This window comes from Bombyx mandarina, chromosome 25, assembly GCF_030267445.1.
Source record: "Bombyx mandarina strain Sakado chromosome 25, ASM3026744v2".
Lineage (NCBI taxonomy): Eukaryota > Metazoa > Arthropoda > Insecta > Lepidoptera > Bombycidae > Bombyx > Bombyx mandarina.
In genome coordinates this window covers 9647840-9668841 of record NC_143231.1, presented here as the reverse complement: position 1 = coordinate 9668841, position 21002 = coordinate 9647840, and the positions used below count along the sequence as shown (strand labels likewise).

General features: G+C 33.6%; 3 protein-coding genes across 5 annotated transcripts; 1 reads left to right on the top strand and 2 right to left on the bottom strand.

The window, feature by feature from the left end:
* Positions 1-1118: 1118 nt before the first annotated feature.
* Positions 1119-10534, bottom strand: LOC114246460 (uncharacterized). Its single transcript, XM_028178980.2, has 8 exons — positions 10285-10534; positions 10018-10212; positions 9708-9839; positions 9033-9284; positions 8869-8952; positions 8475-8801; positions 7290-7385; positions 1119-5839 (listed from the first exon to the last, which is right to left on the bottom strand). Exons 1-8 carry the CDS (start codon positions 10348-10350, stop codon positions 5693-5695), a joined length of 1299 nt encoding a protein of 432 aa, XP_028034781.2. The 5' UTR covers positions 10351-10534; the 3' UTR covers positions 1119-5692.
* Positions 10535-10767: 233 nt separating this feature from the next.
* Positions 10768-13009, top strand: PolI (DNA polymerase iota). 2 transcript variants are annotated; one of them, XM_089738378.1, is made up of 3 exons: positions 10833-10992; positions 11091-11319; positions 11396-13009. In XM_089738378.1, exon 3 carries the CDS (start codon positions 11434-11436, stop codon positions 12898-12900), a length of 1467 nt encoding a protein of 488 aa, XP_089594504.1. In that variant the 5' UTR covers positions 10833-10992; positions 11091-11319; positions 11396-11433; the 3' UTR covers positions 12901-13009. The 2 variants fall into 2 exon arrangements, with proteins under 2 accessions (XP_028034775.2, XP_089594504.1); XM_028178974.2 differs by having other exon boundaries at positions 10768-10992; positions 11091-13009.
* A 916-nt stretch (positions 13010-13925) lies between these two features.
* On the bottom strand, positions 13926-18401 carry Cog2 (conserved oligomeric Golgi complex subunit 2). Of its 2 annotated transcripts, none has more exons than XM_028178964.2 (6): positions 18168-18401; positions 16930-17157; positions 15530-16376; positions 15244-15449; positions 14293-14738; positions 13926-14213 (listed from the first exon to the last, which is right to left on the bottom strand). In XM_028178964.2, exons 1-6 carry the CDS (start codon positions 18243-18245, stop codon positions 13943-13945), a joined length of 2076 nt encoding a protein of 691 aa, XP_028034765.2. In that variant the 5' UTR covers positions 18246-18401; the 3' UTR covers positions 13926-13942. The 2 variants fall into 2 exon arrangements, with proteins under 2 accessions (XP_028034765.2, XP_089594494.1); XM_089738368.1 differs by having other exon boundaries at positions 17082-17157; positions 18168-18368.
* Positions 18402-21002: the final 2601 nt, after the last annotated feature.

Sequence of the window (21002 nt, the reverse complement as noted above, 5' to 3'; positions counted from 1 at the left end):
GACTCCTAGTGTATTAGAAGAGAAGTTTATTGCTACTACAGGCCGCAATTAATGAAATTTTCCAGTTGATGTGACGTCACATACCAGATAGCCACATTTATAGTAACAGGACGCTTATTTTACCTTCAACTAGTTCAAATATTTTAACTTAGCACTTGTAGGAATGATGAATTAGATCAAATTGTGTAATAATAACTGCAATCAAAGAGTCTATATAAAATTTTGAGTTCGTTTAGATGATTTTAAGTTGGTCCTATTTGTCCGGTTTTATTCTGGACATAATTATTTTCGATATCCCCATTGTAAAACACCGATCCAGTGTTCGATTGACGGGATATTTATAACTAGTTTTTTTTTTTTTTACCAATATTATAATTTGTAATACATTTCTGGCTAGTTCTCTTGTTTGAGAATATATTGTTGGGTTTATTTATTTATTTACCGAAATTATATTCGATACACAACTACGAGTATCGATCAGTGAAATCGATATCCGCACAGCCCCTAGGGCGCGGCGCCCTCAGCAGGTAAAGTAAAGGGGATATTTACAACTACTTTTTTTTACCTATATCATAATTTGTAATACATACCTGGCTAGTTCTCTTGTGTGGAAGATGTATTATTGATTTTTTTATTTACCCAAAGTATATTCGATACACAATGACGAGTATCGATCAGTGAAATCGATACCTAATATCCGCACAGCCCAGAGTGCGCGTTGCCATTCCACAGCAGGTAAGTAAAGTAACTAAATTAAAAACAACAAAAAAAAGCAAAAAAAAAAACTTTACTTAAATATATAATACTAGCGACCCGCCCTCGCTTTGCTTCGGAAACATTAAAACACACATGAAACAAAAAAAAAAATTAAAAAAAGTAGCCTATGTTCATCAGGGACAATATCGGCTTCTAATCGAAAAAGAATTTTTCAAATCGGTCCAGTAGTTTCGGGGCCTATTCGAAACAAACAAACAAACAAATCTTTCCTCTTTATAATATTAGTATAGATGAATCGGAGCAGAAGTTTATTTTAATCGCTTTATTTAAACTCCTGTTCATTGAATCTACAATTATTACTTTGAAATTACTTTATTTACATTTGTAAATAAATACACACGTTTATTAACACAGATTTATACATAATATTTTTAAAACGATGTAGACATAAAACTTACAAAAAATTACGGTTCGTTTTTACAAGTAATTTACATACACATTTTATAATATTACAATTTTACTAACTAAGGGCGTAAGAAAGAGAATGATTCCGGGAGCCGAAATAGTAATTTTGTACTAACTACATCAACATAATCGAAAAATAATAATAATTGACCTAACCAGTAATTAAAAAAAGGATGTGTTATCGGATCTTTAAGCAAAGATTTTTTTTATTCTATCTACCCACAATTTTAAAGTGTCGGTTGTATCTCGCGCATTTCCTCTTACATTGCGTGCAGTACGAAACAGTAAAATATCGTTTATCATCGCTTATTAAATATAAGTAAGACATTACCAACTTACATTACTTTAGTTTCCGGGAACGACTCTCTTACTCCCGACACAAGCAAAACTATTCATTTGGAAACATTAATGTAAAAAATATTAAATACAACAGGCACCACAAACTGATTATACAAGCACGGTAAAATACGGACACTCGATTTAGTGATGTCAACTTTATGTATTACAGAATACATATACAGAACCCGAATTTTCATTTTCCAGTAACGGTTGCTCCATGGTTGAATACTTTGTTACTTAAAACTTCAGTTTCAAATTTGGAAACGCGCAGCCCTAACGCTTCGTCGGGTGACAGCCCTACGTTTAATCTTCAGTAAACTACATTAGGATGAAACCACGCACGCTGAGGATGCGTTAGACCTCCTGTACTTTCTATGGTATTTCGTTGTGTGTTCTAAATCCAAATGTTACGCAATATCGATCCTACTATCCTGGATATTGGTTGGAGGGTAACCCACGCTTAGAACCACATACGCGTACTTTAGTTGTATATGTCGGATCACGAACTGAAGATATTATTTTCGTGTTTTTCTGTCATTACTCTTAAAGTGATTTAAAATTATAATAAAAAGAAAATCTTAAAATTCATTTTCTGTCTCCTGAAGTTCCAACTAATATTGAGGACACTATAGTTCTTCGTCGATCGACCGAGTCAGAATTCAGATTGACTTGCATCATTAAACTAGACTGAAATTTTTTATGAATTGCCTAAACGTAAAATTATTTAATATACAATTTCAGATACCTAGTTAGGCCTAATACTCATTACGTCTAGATCATTAACAGTTCAATACTAAATAGGAATGCGATTTTAAGACTAGACCATGCGCCGAAAACTTAATATCAAATTGGTTTAGGAATATATGTATAAAGATATAAGAACCATCTATCTGATTTCATATAAATAACGATTTTATTAACTTATTTTGTACTTAACATGTCTTTAAAATAAAAATGTAAAAGGCGAATCACCAAACCACAATGTTTAATCAATAACAAGTACTTTAATAATATATTATGTAGGCTTTGGTCGAACACTGCCAAACCTCATATTACGATGTTCGTTGTAAAATTATCTTGTAGACAACAAAACAAAAGTAATAGGATTCTTTAGCGAAATAAGCTAATAATACAATGATATTTATATTTTTTCAGTATAGTTACAATGGTTTTACGGCAGAAATAGGCAGGGCGGTTGTACCTACCCGTGCGGACTCACAAGAGGTCCTAACACCAGTGATTACGCAAATTATAATTTTGCGGGTTTGATTTTTATTACACGATGTTATACCTTTCACCGTGGAAGTCAATCGTGAACATTTGTTGAGTACGTATTTCATTAGAAAATTGGTACCTGCCTGCGGGATTCGAACACCGGTGCATCGCTCGATACGAATGCACCGGACGTCTTATCCTTTAGGCCACGACGACTTTAATATAGAATTTAATATTTTTATATAAGAATAAACGGCAACTACATCAACATTTTATTCAAATATAAACGATTGCTTACTTTTTAATCTCACAGCGAAATCAGTTCGATTTTTTTTTAATTCCAATTTACCGCCCCAATAACATGTTATTTTAAAACTAGTTTATGGGTTTATCTCGCGTTTTTATATTATTTCACTATATTATTTCGAAACGTCCGAAATAATATAAAAACAATTAAAAAAAGGGTGCGTATACTTATGTACGCGCGTAAGAAGTTATACTTTAATTTTATTAATTTTCTTTTTTTTAATTTAAATTTTAATCTATTTGAAAAAAAATCGATTAAACAACATCCTCAAACACGGATATTGGACATCCCTTTTCTTGACATCGTATAAATTCGGTAATTCTCGGTACGGTTCGGAAAGTTCACCTGCGGCTATCTTGAGACTCTCTAAGTTACGTCGGTCGTATTGTAATGAGCGATTTAGTGGGCAACTTCATTCTGTTAATTTTGTGTCACGGTGCGCGCATCGTAAAATTTCACTCTCATCAATTTTTCATATCGCGCCTAAAGAAGTGTGGGAGGCTTAACGACAAAGGGAAGATCTTCCACCGAGCGGGTGATATTGCTCGGTAGACCGACGGTCCAAATGTTGTTGTTCGGAACTTGTATATATGCGCTTTATCTTGAAAATGTCGTAAGCGAGATTCAGGCTTCTGTCAATTATCTTGCGTTGTATGATGGCTACGCGCCACAGAAGTATAACTTCAAAAAAACGAGAGATCAAAATGTAACAGTAGTCATAATTATGTCTATGAGTCCAGAAACGAAGAAAATACCTACTATAGACTACAATGCAATATTCATCAACATTGTATTACATAAATATATTATATTCATTACCTTATTACTGTAATATTAGCCGTAACTCATTCATAGCACGATTGTAGAAAAAGAAATCAACGTTTTCAACTACCTTCAAAACATATAGGAAAACAGTAGAAGAAGAACCCGGCGTGTCTGATGAAACAGCGAAGACAACAGAGTAAAAATAGAGAGGGGACAACCAAAGAAGGGTAGTAGAATATAAATAAGAGATTTGCTAAATTTTCATCTGTCAGATAATCTTCGGAACAAATAAACGAATTTTATGTATGTATGTAGTTCTCGTAGGCAGACAAACAGATTAATATATATTTTACAAAGATTATTTCGAAAAAATAGTTATAGTCATTCAATATATTTGGAATTTACAGTATCAGACTTAACACATACTACCATGGATATCCAAAATCAAGCAATTGAGAGATAGCTGAATAAAAGTTTCAGGCATTATTACAACTTTTTTTTAAAAAGTGGAGTACATTATGACTTTGTCAACAGTAAAAATATAAGTGGGATAAGCAGACTTAAGTTCTATTAGCTTTTTATATACAAACCCCCCCAATATATATGGTACCCCTGCTCAAAAAGTTGCTTTTTTTATTGCTTAGATGGATGGACGAGCTCACAGCCCACCTGGTGTTAAGTGGTTACTGGAGCCCATAGACATCTACAACGTAAATGCGCCACCCACCTTGAGATATATGAGTTCCAAGGTCTCAGTATAGTTACAACGGCTGCCCTACCCTTCAAATTGAAACGAATTACTGCTTCACGGCAGAAATAGGCAGGGCGGTGGTACCCACCCGTGCGGACTCACAAGAGGTCCTACCACCAGTAGCTGAAACACTCAATAGAACTAGAGATTTCAACAGGAAAAATACTAAGACCCTTTTAAGTATATTCGGAATAAATATCAAACAATTTACCCTTTAATGGTAAAAAAGAAAAGTTTCCCTTTGATGAGATAACAAAGTAACTGACATCCAGATGAATTTAGTGAGATGCTAAGAAGTTTCCTTTCCTGTCCAACCATCAGAATGTGATCGACAATGTAAAAAATAATGTAATGGAATGATTGATGTCTCAGAACTCTGATAGCCTTCCTAAAGGTAGGCGAAACATGGGATCCAATTTTGCAAAGAAGCGTTCCTAGTTTAGTAGCAACAATAGAATGCTGAAATTGTACAAAAACAATTTAAAAGTCACTTGCTCAAATAATACGTCATTTCAGATCCTACCTTCGGATAACAAGTTGAAATATAAAGTTTTTTTTAAATACCGGTGATACTAGTTAGACCAAAGTTATAATATTATTAAACCGTCATCGGTTATTGATTCGTATTCAAATATTAAAGCATCAATCGGACGTATCCAAATTTATAAAAATCACGTTAAAAAAATTCTATAATGTTTAAACATAGAAAGACAGGTACAGGCCAGGCTAATAAAAGTGTGTTAAAAAAAGATTTACAAAATTAGTTGTAAAAGTTGAAATACTAAATGTGCCCAGAAGCTGGCTGTTTTATTAGCTAAATTTGTTGTTCGACAATACTTTAAAAAAACAAGGATACGATGTTTACATCTATGTTGACTAATTAAAATTCGGCCTAAATTATTAGAATAATAATTCACCTTTTTCTTTAAGCAACAAAACGATCTGATCGTCTTCGGTATGGCTATACCATATTTGATGCTCATATTATAAAATCATTAGTATGGGGAGACAGGCTCATTGCTTTTTACCTATTCACCTCCCAAATGGAGATAATGTTGACAGTCCCAATCTCACTTGAACCGCTGCCACCTTACTCTCCAGGCAGATTGGTATCTGCTGACGAACAACTTCAGCTAGTTCCTTTTGTTGGCGAGCTGGTGTTTGAGATGTTGTATCACGTCGTGCTGCCTCGTCAGCTGCTCGTTGAGGCCGGCCACGTGTTCTGTCAGCACAGACATCTGCTCCTCGTAGTTGTGAGATGTTGAATGCAGTTCTTCTTCCTGAAAAAAAAAATCAACTTGTAACTGATATTCATAAAGTCCCACGTCAATTTACGTTTCGTGCCTTAAACTTAATTAAACTTGTTTTAATGTCTCATGGCGATCTGTTTCAGTTGACAATGAGCTATTCCTTTGGCTGATTTTAATCTTAGTAGTGATATAAACAGAATCAGATGTCCAGTGACATCTTCATCTTTTATTGTAAGATTTAATTTCTATTCTGTAAGGTAGGTATACTGTGCCTCCTTAATCTAGTAAACTGCACTGCTTCTGTGCCTCCTAGGTCCGACGCCAATTTATTGACGTGTGTCGATAACCTGGCTTGGTATTTTTTGCTGTAAGCTACTATTTCCTCTTTCACTGTGGGAATATTTAGGTCCATTTGTATGATCTGTATAATAATAATAATAATAATAATAATCATATGAAAAGTGTTACTATACATTTGGCTGAAACTTGAGTAGTTTGCAAATTACCAATGTATGATATGACAGATATGATATCAAGGATTTTTTTCCTACCTATTCTAGTAACCTCGAGAGATTATTCTAGATTTTTTTTTTTTTTGTGTGGACGAGCTCACAGCCCACCTGATGTTAAGTGGTTACTGGAGCCCATAGTCATCTACAACGTAAATGCGCCACACACCTTGAGATATAAGTTCTAAGGTCTCAGTATAGTCACAACGGCTGCCCCACCCTTCAAGCCGAAACGCATTACTGCTTCACGGCAGAAATATGCGGGGCGGTGGTACCTACCCGTGCGGACTCACAAGAGGTCCTACCACCAGTAATTACGCAAATTATAATTTTGCGGGTTTCATTTTTATTACACGATGTTATTCCTTCACCGTGGAAGTCAATCGTGAACATTTGTTGAGTACGTATTTCATTAGAAAAATTGGTACCCGCCTGCGGGATTCGAACACCGGTGCATCGCTTCAATACGAATGCACCAGACGTCTTATCCGTTAGGCCACGACGACCATAAACCAAATTCACCAAACTAACATTGACCTGATGGGACCTCAAACCGGGAGTGTTGTTAACACTGGCTCTAACAAGAGCAGTGCTTCGTAGAATCTACCACCAGATCGGAAACGCGACCCACTGAGAAGATCCAGCAAGAAACTCAGTGGGCTATCAAGACAAAGATAGACCAACTCTTATTTTCAGAAGACTGAAGTCTCATTTCTCAAGGTGGACTTTGGTATTAAGCTTTGTCGTGTCTCTGGGCTCCAGTAAACACTCAACACTAGGTGGGCAGTAAAGTAATTTTCCATCTATGTAAAAATATAAAAAACTTTAGGAATACCTTATTGGGATAAAGAAAGGACATCAGTTTGTCTACCCACCTAGGTCAATTAAGAAATATTTTGTCAGTGCCATTGTATTAATGTTAAAAACTAGACTTTATAAAGAGATATGAAGTTATAAATACGATGACTCACTAGTCTGTTGATAGTATTGTGTTTCTCATTCAATGTATGCTTGTCCATTTGTTTGTCCTGCTCCATCTCCTCGAATCGAAGCCTCAGTAACTCACACTGAAAACGCAATATTCTTGATAACTTTTAAACTTTGTTGTAACCTTTACCACAAACAAAGAGAGTTGATTCTGCAGTGTTGATATTCGTTGTTACATGAGCACACCATAAACATCTGATAGGTTAACTTAAAAAAAAAACTAGATAATTAAAATGAATGTACAAAAGGACAAAGCAGCCATGTGTGACATATAATAAATTGACAAAATGGTTTTATATGTGGTTAATATGAGCACTATTAGACATGTATATCGACACTTGAAAGGCAAACGTGATTAAGTGACAATGCGTGAACTTTACAGTAGACTAATTTAAAGTTGAAATACCTGACAAAAATTCTTTTTTAACGAATCTAGCTGTAGGATTGAAATATTGAAATGATTTTAATAAACCTAGAAATATATATTTTTTGCGAATCGAATATGGTTATTGCCTATCATTTATGTATAAGGCAGTTATTGTTGCTTAGTCACGTTTGCTTTTCAAGCATCGATATATATCTCAAACACTGACTACCATTGAATACACACTGTGAAGAGGACGAGTTCATAAACAAATACAAATATTTTTTCTGTTTATCATTCTTTTAATTAGATTTAATTTTAAGACTTAGAATATCATATACGGAGCCTATTATAAATATATCGACGCTTGAAAGGCAAACGTGACTAAGCGACAATGCGTGAACTTTACAGTAGACTAATTTAAAGTTGAAATACCTGAAAACAAAATGTATTTTAAAGAATCTAGCTGTAGTAGAATCTAGCTAGTAGCTGTAGGATTGAAATGATTTTAATAGACCTAGAAATATATTTTTTTTGCGCATCGAATATGGTTATTGTCTATCATTTATGTACAAAGCAGTTATTGTCGCTTAGTCACGTTTGCCTTTCAAGCGTCGATATGATACCAACAGTAACAACAATTTATAGAAATTAATATAGTTGCTGTTGCATTTCTCCGTGGAATATTGACACAAACTTTTTGTCTTCCTATAATGGGCTCAAAAAGCTTTGATAACTCATTATAAGTAATTAGCAGTTTATACCATCACATTATTACATAAAATTTGAGACAATATTAAAATACCTCTTTAATATAATGTTCAGTCTTACTCTTCAACTCTGCTTTTTCAACCTGAATTTGACTTAGTTTGCTCCTGAAATATGTCTTCATCCTTTCTTCTCTTGCTTTAGTCTCTTCAGACAAAACAAATGGAACTTCAAGACTTCCTAAAAGTCCTGTAACTTTCCCCTCCCCATCTATAGACGTTTCACTAAATACATTAAAATCACCAGAATCATGCGCATCACCTCTTCTTTTTTGCGAGGCAGATTCATACTTTGCAACTTCTAATTTTAAACTCTCATTTTCTAAGCGTAAAATTTCGAATTCCAATTTCATTTGTTGGTTTTCCTAAAACAAACAGCAATTTAGAATGAGCCTGATTACTTGAGCAACCTAATTAACGGGGCATGTTTACCTGTTCTAAGGAATGTGCTTTAACACTAATTTGTTCATTGTCATTCAAATCATCTACAGAACAAAGTCCCCCTTCACTGCCAAACTGTAAAGTAAAAGAAACAAAATCTTATATTCAAATACTCCACAAACTGCCTATAAATAAGAATTTACTGAAGCATTTACCAAACTCCCTGCTTCCGACAGGAAGTCACCATTACAGCTTGTCGGTTGACTATTAGATGGTGCATTGACCCTGTTTGGGGTCCCATCAAGCTTCTCTTTTTGTGCACCTTCTAATGCTAGCTGTAATTCTTGATTTCTGTTTTTTAGTTTTGCTATTTCACATTTATATTTACTGTCACTTTCACTTATGTGTCTCTGGTAGTCTTCTAAAGATGCTTTCAATTGAGATATCTCAAAATGTTTGTCTGCAAGCTAAAGCAAAATTGTATGAAAATCATTTATTTATGATTTATTTGTATTATGTATCATTTGGATAAGCAGTAATATCCAGATAATACTTCCTATTTGATTTGAATGCTAATTAAAAATCTTCTGTATTAAATTATGAAGATTTGATCTGTGATTACTGTATTACTGCAAATTTATCGACCTTATCAGATGCTCATGTCAACACAGCATTTACTTGAATGTGATTATCTAATGTACTGGTACAATTTCAGGACTTAGCTCACAAGATTAGACACTATAGATACCATGTTGGCATACTGAGATTTAATTATAAAAGTAGGCAGAGACACCTAGGCAAATAAGATATTCAAATATACTATAGAACAAATTGAAGATTAAAATTGTGTTAATTTTTCTAATTTTTTTTCTCCTAATATAGTTTTGCACCTGAGAGGAAATATCAGCATTTTCTATGATTTTCTTCTGCAGTTCTTCTTGTAGTAACCCTGAATCCAACATGCTACTTGTTGTGGGCTGTTTTTCTTCATTTTTACTTTTTGTTTTTTTTGTACATTTTATCTGTAACCAACATAAAATGCAATAAAATGAAACTAGAATTTTCACTCTGAGTCCTGCATAAAATAAGACTGAATTAAGTTTACCGGAATTGGTAACAGCAGTAACAGAATTATAATTCATTTTTTTACTAACACCGCTATTCCTAATAATTTCTAAAAGTAGTGTCAAGGAAACTCACTTGTAATATATCCAGTTCATCCTGGAGGACGGAAACTCGTCTTGTCAGCTGCTGATTCCTGAATGTCAGAGAATCTATCTCCAATTCGCCTTTACGCAAAGCCTTTTCTTTCGCCTTTAAAGTCTCTCGCAATTCATTAGACTTTGCTTGCTCATCGAGAACTCCTTTTTTCAAAACTTTGATGTGCACTCGCAGCTGTAAAACGGATGTGCCGAATTAACTTAGTCACGAAACATTTAATTTCACGAACAATGGATTGCTACTCACTTTAGAATACTCAGCGGCTAATTTTTGGTATTTAGTCTGAATATCCCCTGTTGGTAAGCCTTCCATGACTGTTTTAAATGTTCATAACAGTATAAATAGCGCAATATTTGTTTAATAAACTGGTTTGTGTGTATGTATGTATCACAATTTTATTGAAACGAACTCCCACTTTCATCAAATTGTCAACAAAATATTCTTTTTTTTGAAGATTTTTGGACCTGGTAATAAGACGTTTAAGCCGACACAATATTCTCGTATGAGATTTAAATAATTTATGCTCTTATACCTAGTCTATCCAAAAGGAACTTTGTAGTAGATATTAGTCGATGATCAACTTATTTTCATTTGTAAGGTTAAATTATTAATTTTGGTAAAATTGTAGAACAGTTGGTTCCAAAGCTATTTTACTATTCATTAATTCTAATTTGAAGTCACTAAGTGCCGGCTGACCATAGTTTTATTTATGATAAAATTTTCTGAGAAGTTTAGTCGATAACGAGACAAATTAAATGTAAACTTGACGTATTATTTCATATAAATATTTGCATGTTGCAACACTAAGTCTGTTGATGTGTCGCGATTGCCCGATTGTTAGTTTCACTATTTTGTAAATTTGATGAAAGAAAACAATTATTAAATAACATAAATATACAAATTAAAGAAAGCAAAACTTATTACAGCTTTCAATGATACGAACATGGACGACAGGCAAGTTCTTTGTCAATCTCTCGTCACAACATAATACAACTACTAAAACAGCACTAGAACAAAGTAAATCCTGAGTGAAATGTCTTTTAACATTACAGAAACATGGAATCGAGCTGTTCCACTTGTAACGAGATTGATGGTGAACATTTCAAGAGCATTATACATATTGATTTAGATTGTTTCTACGCGCAAGTGGAAATGGTGCGAAACCCCGAACTCCGTGATGTACCGCTCGGTATCCAACAGAAGAACATTGTAGTGACGAGTAATTACGAGGCAAGGAACTACGGAGTTAGTAAATGTATGCTCGTTACTGACGCACTTAAGGTTTGTCCAAATTTGAAACTTGTAAATGGTGAGGATTTACATAGTTACAGAACTGCATCAGGCAAGGTGTTTTTAGTGTTGCAAGGTTGGCGGTGTCCCGTTGAAAAACTTGGAATGGATGAAAATTTCATTGATGTGACAAGTCTTGTGGAGGAAAAATTAAAAAATGCAAACTTAAATGATCTCATATTTATGGGCCAGCTATATAGTGAACCGAGTGCTGAATGCCCATGTGGTTGTCACAACAGACTAAAAATAGCATCACAAATTGCAAATGAAATGAGGAAGAAAATTTATGATGAGTTGGGTTACACAACTTGTGCCGGAATAGCTCACAACAAGTTGTTGGCTAAACTAATTTGTCCCCTGCATAAACCTAACAACCAGACCACAATATTTCCTCAACATGGAGCCAATTACATGTCTACTCTGACTAGTGTCCGGTCCATTCCAAGTATTGGCTCCAAAACAATGGAAGCATTAATTTCTCAGAAGATAATATCGGTCAGTGACTTACAAGAAGCTCCTTTAGAGATTCTGAAAAAACATTTCAGCAGTGATATGGCTGTTAGATTGAAAAGTTTAAGTTTAGGAGAGGATAATACTCCAGTAAAGCAAAGTGGAAAACCTCAGAGCATAGGATTGGAGGATAGTTTCAAAACTGTAAGTGTAAAAAGTGAGGTGGAGGATAAATTCTCTGCTCTGCTACAGAGATTATTAGTACTTGTAAGAGAAGATGGTCGCATTCCAGTTTCGGTGAGGGTAACTTTACGTAAGAAGGATGCTAAAAGATTAAGCAGTCATAGGGAATCAAGACAAAGTCAGATTTCTCCATCTATCTTCACACTAAGCAGTGGTGTGTTGACTGTAACAGAAGCTGGTCAGCAAAAATTGATGGCCATAATAATGAGATTATTCACTAAACTTGTTGATTTATCTAAACCATTCCATTTGACTTTGGTGGGACTAGCGTTTACCAAGTTCCAAGAACGAATGACAGGCCGGAGTTCCATTGTAAACTACTTAATGAATGACATTTCTGTTCAGTCAGTTCTCAACTTACAAAATGATGGTGACGCTTCAATTACTTCAATGGACTATTCTGCTGCATCTCCAAGTAGCAGTACCACTACAGATCTCTCTGATGCAGAAATTGAGCCATCACCTAAAAAACCTAAGAAAGTTAATTGGATTGCAAAGAAGCGGTGCCTAGCCAAGGAAGAAGTTGCATCACCAAGTAAACTGAAAGTTGGTGAACTTAGACTTAATTCTAAAGAGCTAGAAAAAGTCTCAGAGTTGAGGTTAAATTCAAGAGATCGATCTCTTACTCCTCGAGCAAGCCCCGCTAAAGACAACTTTTCTGATGCTTCAGATTCTATGAAGGACCTAGAGGATGGAGCTTGTAATGATTGTCCAAGTTATGTTGATAAAGAAGTGTTTAGTGCTCTCCCTGATGACATGCAACAGGAACTTAAATCAATGTGGAAGAACCCTACTAGTTCTGAGAAAACCAGAAGTAGTCCAAGAAAGAACAAATCAAAACCCAACTCTATAATGAAATATTTTGTTCCACAAAAATAGTATTAAAAATATTTTATCTTGTTATTAACGTTAAGTGAAAAGTGAATGGTTTCTATTTTTTCAAATCATACAATTTTATTCAGCTGAAAATACATGTTTATGTTAAAAAGGTTGTTGTGTTTATTATTTATAACTTTAACTCACCAAAGTAGGAAAATCATGCAAGGCTCATAGAAATCAGTATTTATTAAAACGAGATTGAATTTTAATTCTTAATCCAAATAATGTGACCTGAGTATGAACGTAGTCATTTAAATTAGAATTTTGGGAAAAGATGCCTGACAATTTAAATATCAATGACGAGATCTACTTTGATTTTCTGACAGTGATCAATTAGTCAGTTGGGAAGTTTTATTACGATCATGTTAATCTTTCAACTTTTTCTTCCAAATGAAAGTTGTAACTTTGTATGAAGTCGTCCAGTTGTCACAGTCCACTCCATTTCTACCTTGAGAGATGTTACAATTTGTGTACAATGTGTGGGGAGGTAGAAAGTCACGATAAAATTGAGTAAAAAAGTTGACGATTTATCGAATAGGAAATGTAACTGCCGACTAGGTAGGTACTTAGGGTAATTTTAAGGTGGGTGGCGGCATTTACACTAGACGTCTATGGGCTCCGGTAAACATTTAATATCAGGTGGGCCGTGAGCTCGTCCAGCCATTTAAACAATAAAAAAAAATTGGATAAATATGTCATTTATAGTCGCTAAAAAGCACAAGTAAATCTTTATGATATTAAGTAGTTACCGTGTGTAGCGCCTATAATAACTGGGTAGCAACGATTTATTTATAATAAATAGATATTTATACTTTTTGTTTATATTTTTTTACTTATTAATAAATGTATTTTTGAATTCTCATTTTTCCCCTAGTTTCACCTGGCCGTGACAATTAACTTAAAAAGAACAAACAACAAAAAAATACAACTGTTGGGTTTCGTTTGCAGAAGACTATGCAGTAAATGAATAAAAAATATCAGTAACTAAAATAATCAGATAAATTAAATTTAATAAAACACAAACCTTGTATAACTGGACATATCATTTAATTTCTATATTTTTTACAGCATCTGTAACCATATTGGATAAATCTGTATATTTCTGAACACTATGTACATCGAGTTTTAACGATTCTGCTATTTTCCCATAAGAAATGACATCTACTTTTAGTTGAAGGCGAATTTTATCGCCATCTGTGATACCGATCTCGGGGTTTTGCTGTGACGCCACTTCCCGGATTTGTTTCAGTCTTCTCAGTGAATCCTCAGTTTTCTGAACAGATGTTAAAACGTCTTCCACATTCCGGTGATACCTGTGAAACGAAAACGTGATAACAATTTTTGTTTTTCTTAATGCCCATTTAATAAATATTCCCGAAGGTTCATACTCACGAAACGGTCAAAACACTAAATAAATCCTCGTATAATTCGGACAAAAACGACTGATCCAATCTCATAGAGGCGTCTTCATTAAATTCTCTTAAGGCATTGGACACGGTGTCTATGTACGCACATGGTTTGGAAGGTACACTTCTGTTAGTTTTTCTGTACAACCTCGGTATATCGCTAACTTGTTTTAACTGTACATTAAAATTATCATACAATTCATTTATAATAAATTCTTTGATTCTCTTGTGAACTGCTCTCAAAGACTCCTTGGAAGACTGCAAACTCTTTCTAAGTAATTCGTTATTTTCAATCTCTAATTTCGACTCGACCAATTGCAGTAACAACGGCAGGCGTTCCACCAGGTTGTGGATGTCAACATAAATGTTTATGCTGTTGTTTATCAATTTTTTATTTACATTCAATGTTTCTGCTTTTCGTAATGATGCTTTCTAAAACACAAAATAATTAATTTATTGCGTACATATTGTTTGGAATACACAGTTAATTACGTAGGCGAACAATTTTGTATTTATTAAACTTTAGTGGTGTATGATTAAAAAAATTAAGTGTGTTGAAGAAATAATACAAATCAGATTATATATAATAAATATGCCTTTCAAATTTAAAGCTACAGCTAGATTTTAGAGGGATACTGAATGTCTTTCCCGTTAAACGATTGTTGGTATTGAATGTGTAAGGCGTGCCTAAATATGACGTCATTATTCAAAATGGAGCATGCTCCTTTCCTGCATACTTTTAAAAAAAGCATTATTCTATATATATTTATTACGTGTATTTTTCGTTAGTCGCCACGTGAGAGAGTAAAAAAGAAACAGATAACGTACAGATTAGGACTTAGGATATAATTGCCGGGGCATCAATACTTGAAGTACGAAAATAAAGAAATTTTTAATCAACTTTATGTTAACATGTGGACTTAATAATTTAATTTACCTGAGAACAATAAGAGCTAGCCCACGAAGCGTATCTCGATATCAACTGTAATGAGAGTTTCCAGAATTTATGTCCCAGTGCTTTTATGTAAATGCCATCAGACCAACAGTCTTGTAATGCTAACCAACATTTATATGTCTGCTTCAAAATGAAACCATCACTGGATTCAATAAAGGGATCATTATGTAGTGAGCCCTCATAGCTACCTGTAAACAGATTGAGGAGTCTTCAATATTATACAGTTATTCTTAATATAAGAAAATATATAGTATAAAAATAGTAGTACCAGCAATTTCTTGAAATCTTATCTGGAAGTAAACTGGGAGATTCCATCTTCTCTTGAAACTCTTATATTCTATAGTTTCGCGAAATAGTTTCACTGTATTTTCGGCAAGGCAATATTGTTCAAATTTGTTAATAAATTCCATACTTTCATTATATCTTTTGAAAAAAGTTTGAGGATTGCCAGGTGCAAATATTGATGATAAATTAATTTCAATTCTATTCTCGACTTCACACCAAAAAGAATTAACGAGGAACCTATATTTCTTATCAAGAAATGCCAGTTTGGAATGTTGTGTAATACTAAGTAGCAATTTAAATTTTGTATCCAAAAGTGCTAAGACCAGATCATATATCCCTGACAAGCCATCTTTGTTTCTCTGCAAAGCTGATTCGTTGATAATGTCCTGTAGTAATGGAGCCACTGCCTGTTTTCTTAATAATTTCTCGACATCACCGACCCGGTCTAGAGTTGCTAATGTTAATAATGCTTTTGTTAGATTTTCTTCATCTCCATCATTCCAGAATTGGAATAGCAATTCATTTAAGGTCCTTACGAGTGTTTCTTCAATATAAGTAAATTGTGTTTTGTGTTCAAGTTTTACTAAATTGTCACATTTTTTTATGGTAAACTTTAACTGATTATACTGCATAGCAGCTCTATCGGCTAGTACAATTTTATCATACATTTTCTGTTCAGTAATATTTTGTAAAACATTATCTAATGTGTTAAGACTGTTTATTGTTTGGCTATAATATTTCAGTAACTGCTTTTTACTTTGTAAGTTGTGCCGCTGACTCATCCACATGGAAGTTTCTTTCATAGCATCCTCTAGACTTTGTTTTACATTCTGAAAGCATTTTCAATAACAAAATAATTAAGATTTAAAGTCTAAATAATATCGCTGTGTGACATTAAATTCTTTTTTAATTATTATTTTCTTTATTGCAAATAGTGAACAAAAAATGTGACACACTTCATTCCATTTATTATTATTGTGTGCCTGAAATTAATCTATAAGATGAGTACTACTACTAATTTACTGGTGGACCTCTTGGGAGTCCACACGGGTAGGTACCACCACCCTGCCTATTTCTGCCATGAAGCAGTAATGTGTTTCGTTTAGAAGGGTGGGACAGCCATTGTAACTATACTGAGACCTTAGAACTTATATCTCAAGGTGGGTGGCGCATTTACGTTGTAAATGTCTATGGGCTCCAGTGACCACTTAACATCAGGTGGGCTGTGAACTCGTCCACCCATCTAAGCAATAAAAAAAAATCTAGACTCCATATAGAACCTGGCCCTTGTGTGGTACTTTAACCAGTATCATCAATGGCTACACTAACAAGGCAGTCTAATTACAAACATTGTTTTTAATTAAGAGAAGAATAAGTACTTACAAGAACATCCTTGTTTAACTGTTCTAATGGCACATGAACTTTAGCTATAGCTTTGTCAAAGCCAATTAATGTTGCACATAAATTAACAAAATTGGCATAGTCCTTATTTATTAATTCTATCATAGCCAATCTGAGAACTTTTAAATACATGCCTAGGTCATCCCTCATAGTTTCCAGTGAAGCTACATCCTGATGCTCTGCTAAGAAGTTATCTACAGAAAAATTTGTCTGCAAGAGATTAAGTCATTTAGTATTTTAATTAAATATTTCAATTTTATATTAAGTAATGGATGAATGATGAAAACAACCAGTAAGTAAAGATTATGTAAAAAGAAATGAAGATACCTAAAAATAACCATAGAAACTTTCAACAGGTATTGTTATCATAAGTTGCAGTTAAAAAAAGCAGTAGACTTAAAATGAGTGTATGTATAATATGTATCAGTTTTTTCTAAAAAAATGTTTACATACTAAAACTACTAGCTTTAAATTTCTGCTTTGTTCTTGTGGAAACTATTTTATGTACAAAGTAAATCCAATTAACCATTTTTACGATCCAATTCATGGAGTTTTGCTAACATCATAAACCCAATATCTCATACATATCTTTAGTGGTATTTTTATCAAACTACAACTATCAGATAACAACTAATGAGCAAGTGTGATTTCATTGAAAATATCAACTGACTTAGTCTTATTCTACACTTTATCAATGATAATTCTGATTTTCTATAGCACAAATCAAGCTTTTAACTGTTAAAGGTCAGGTAAATATCTGCTACAAAGAACTGAATCTGATCACAAAATGTATAATAATATGTTAAGAGCTCAATTATTGAATTTTGATAAAACAAAACATTTCAGTGTTGAAGCACTATTCAAGGAGTTGTTTAATAAAAACTCTTATACACTAACATTATAGATTGAAAAGCTGTGTTAGTGTAGTTTGGATCTCTATAATCTACAATGTTATCTATATGCTATAATATCATTACGACGAGACTAAAATCATAACTACAAGTTAACATCTCTGTACTTTTAGATGTTGATAGCCGGGTATTATTTGACGTGTCTATTTCAGTACATTAATTTGTAGCATCTAATTGGACGCAATATAGGCTGATTTAGATATAATAATAGATATTTTCCGGCGATTTTGGAGAAATATATAATAATACTGACTGAAATATTGAAAAAATAAGTATTGGTAAAGAATAAACAATAAGCACTTCACAAACCTTCACGAAATCATTTCGATCAAAACACAAGCCTCGAGGGGCCGGAGGCAAGCTAAATTCAGTCGATTCACATTCCATGTTAATTGTTTATTACCATATTTTTACAAAGGCACCATAATTGAGGGAAATGTTTAATTATTTCTTGTTTGGATTATTTGTATGAAATGTTGAATTGATACCATGATTTGAGTTTGACAGCAATGACGTCAGCTTGACATTACACGTCTACAGTGTTGCGAGATTGTCATAAAATTCAGGCATTTATTTTAAGAATACTTACCGTACAATGGGGTAAATAGGGACAAAATCGACCTTCAGATTGAATTTTAAAATAGTTCCAATTAAATAGTCACTGCTCAACCAAAGAAATAAGTTGAGTCTTGAACGTACCTAGGTGATAAAAACCGTTACATTATTTTAATTATTCATTTTAAAGAAATAATCGGTAAAATAATGGCCGTCCCAATTTACCCAGCGTCCGGGGTAAATTGACACGGTTAAGGGTTAAATTGGGATATTTGTAAGGGTTGTCAACTCGCAGTACTGCGATATATAGGTAGGTGCCATATAATTATTTATATGGACCGAAATGATGAATACAATCCATAATTTAAGCACAATACACAACATAGTGTAAATTAAGCTGGTTTCTATTCCGAAGCGATGTGACGTGAATGTTATTCAACAATACAATGATAAAAAAAAAAATGTGCATGTTATATTTTAGAAAATTATTATTTAATTTCCTTAAAATCACAACTCTGAAACAAAATCATAAAATAGAATAAAAAATTGAAAACAAAAGGACTGGAAATGCAATAATATAATTTTATTTAATCAACATTTTCAAAATAATCTTTGAGCAAGAGTAAGATATCAGTTGAATAAGATAAAAAAACAGCTTTATCTGATTACTGCCAATAATAACAAAAATAAAATAAATTATTTCTAAGCGAAATAACTAAACTCAATTAATTCACTCACTCATAATTGGATATCTCGGATTTTTAATTAAGGTTACATTTAAAATCTGAGGCCTGTTTTTGTTTGTGTGTGTTCGTTGTGAATGTTAACAAAATCATGATTCGACGGGTGAATAGATTCTGAAATAACAAAAGTTTTGATTCGTTTGAGTTCTTTTAACTTTTAAATTTTTTTATTGCTATAAAGAACATACGACCGGGCAGATATTACAAGGTAAATGTCGCGAAAAAAAAGTAATTATATATATACTTTTCTTTTACCTATAATACTTACATAAACTAACTGATAAACACATTAACCTTCTTTACATCACGCAATTAAGTGATAGTATAGGCTAAAAAATCTATTATAAGATATCAGTGACAACCCTAACAAGCCATCCCTATTTTGTCTTTTGGCGTTCCAATTTTGTGTTTTCTCGTCCCTAATTTTTCCAGTGTTGTTCCAAATTACCCTACATACGTCCCAATTTTCCCCAAAAAGAAAGGAAAAAATATACATTTTTTATTTTGTCGAAATATTGTATTTAAAATAAGAATATTGCAACTTACCGTTTGTTGTGGTATTTCCAGGTGTATTAAAAACTTATATAAACTGTGATTTTATTGAAAAAACAACGATAATATTACTTTTTTTAAAAGTTCTTTAAGCTGTTTTAAAACGCACTTTTCAACCACTATTTTAAATTTAATTTGACGAATTTTTGGGACCCACTTAACTCATGTTTAGTACTTCCATAGTTAACGTGGTTTTTCTTCTATACATTGATAAATATTACCTTAAAGAAAATTAGGTAGATTCCGTGCTACAAGTACTTTGAGAATCTTCCGCAGGTTTGTCCCAATTTACCCCAGAATCCCAATTTACCCCATGTCATGGTACTGCAGAGCCTTTATTTTAACTTAAATCAACGAATAGGTACAAAATAATTTAAGATATCATACTTCAAATCTACCACACATGATCAAGATCAAAAGAATGTGGTTGGTCATATTATCAACCAGTGTTTTTGTTCAAGTAAGCATCAAGGCTGTTTCAAATCGATAAACTACTTTACCACCGATTTGGAATTTGTTTCAACACTGTGTAATGATCAAAGATTTATTCAGTACTGTTGCTGTGTGGAGCACAATTTTAAATCCACGCTGTTACGGCATTCATAATCTCTAAATGCTAAGTCTTGGCTATTAAAGTAATTTATTTAGTTATTTTAACCTATGATCGAAATAGCCCTGGTATTTTGTTAAATAAATAATGTCCTAGATAGCACGTGGTTTACCTTCAGGTAAGGTAGATCTTGAGATCAGCAACAAATGGCTTCAAATCTTAGTCTAGTATGGTTTCCTAGCGTTTTCACGAAATTGGTTTTGAAATTGCTCGAAGTGCGATCACGAGTCGTCGTGGCCTAACAGATAAAACGTCCGGTGCATTCGTGTTGAGCGATGCACCTGTGTTTGAATCCCAGGCGGGTACCAATTTTTCTAATGAATTATGTACTCAACAAATGTTCACGATTGACTTCCACGGTGAAGGAATAACATCGTGTAATAAAAGTGAAACCCGCAAAATTATAATTTGCGTAATTACTGGTGGTAGAACCTCTTGTGAGTCCGTGCGGGTAGGTACCACCGCCCTGCCTATTTCTGCCGTGAAGCAGTAATGCGTTTCGGTTTGAAGGTTGGGGCAGCCGTTGTAGCTATACTGAGATCTTAGAACTTCTATATCAAGGTGGGTGGTGCATTTACGTCGTAGATGTCCATGGGCTCCAGTAACCACTTAACATCAGGTGGGCTGTGAGCTCGTCCACCCATCTAAGCAATTCTAATGGCGCGCGTAGCACTGAGTCAGGTA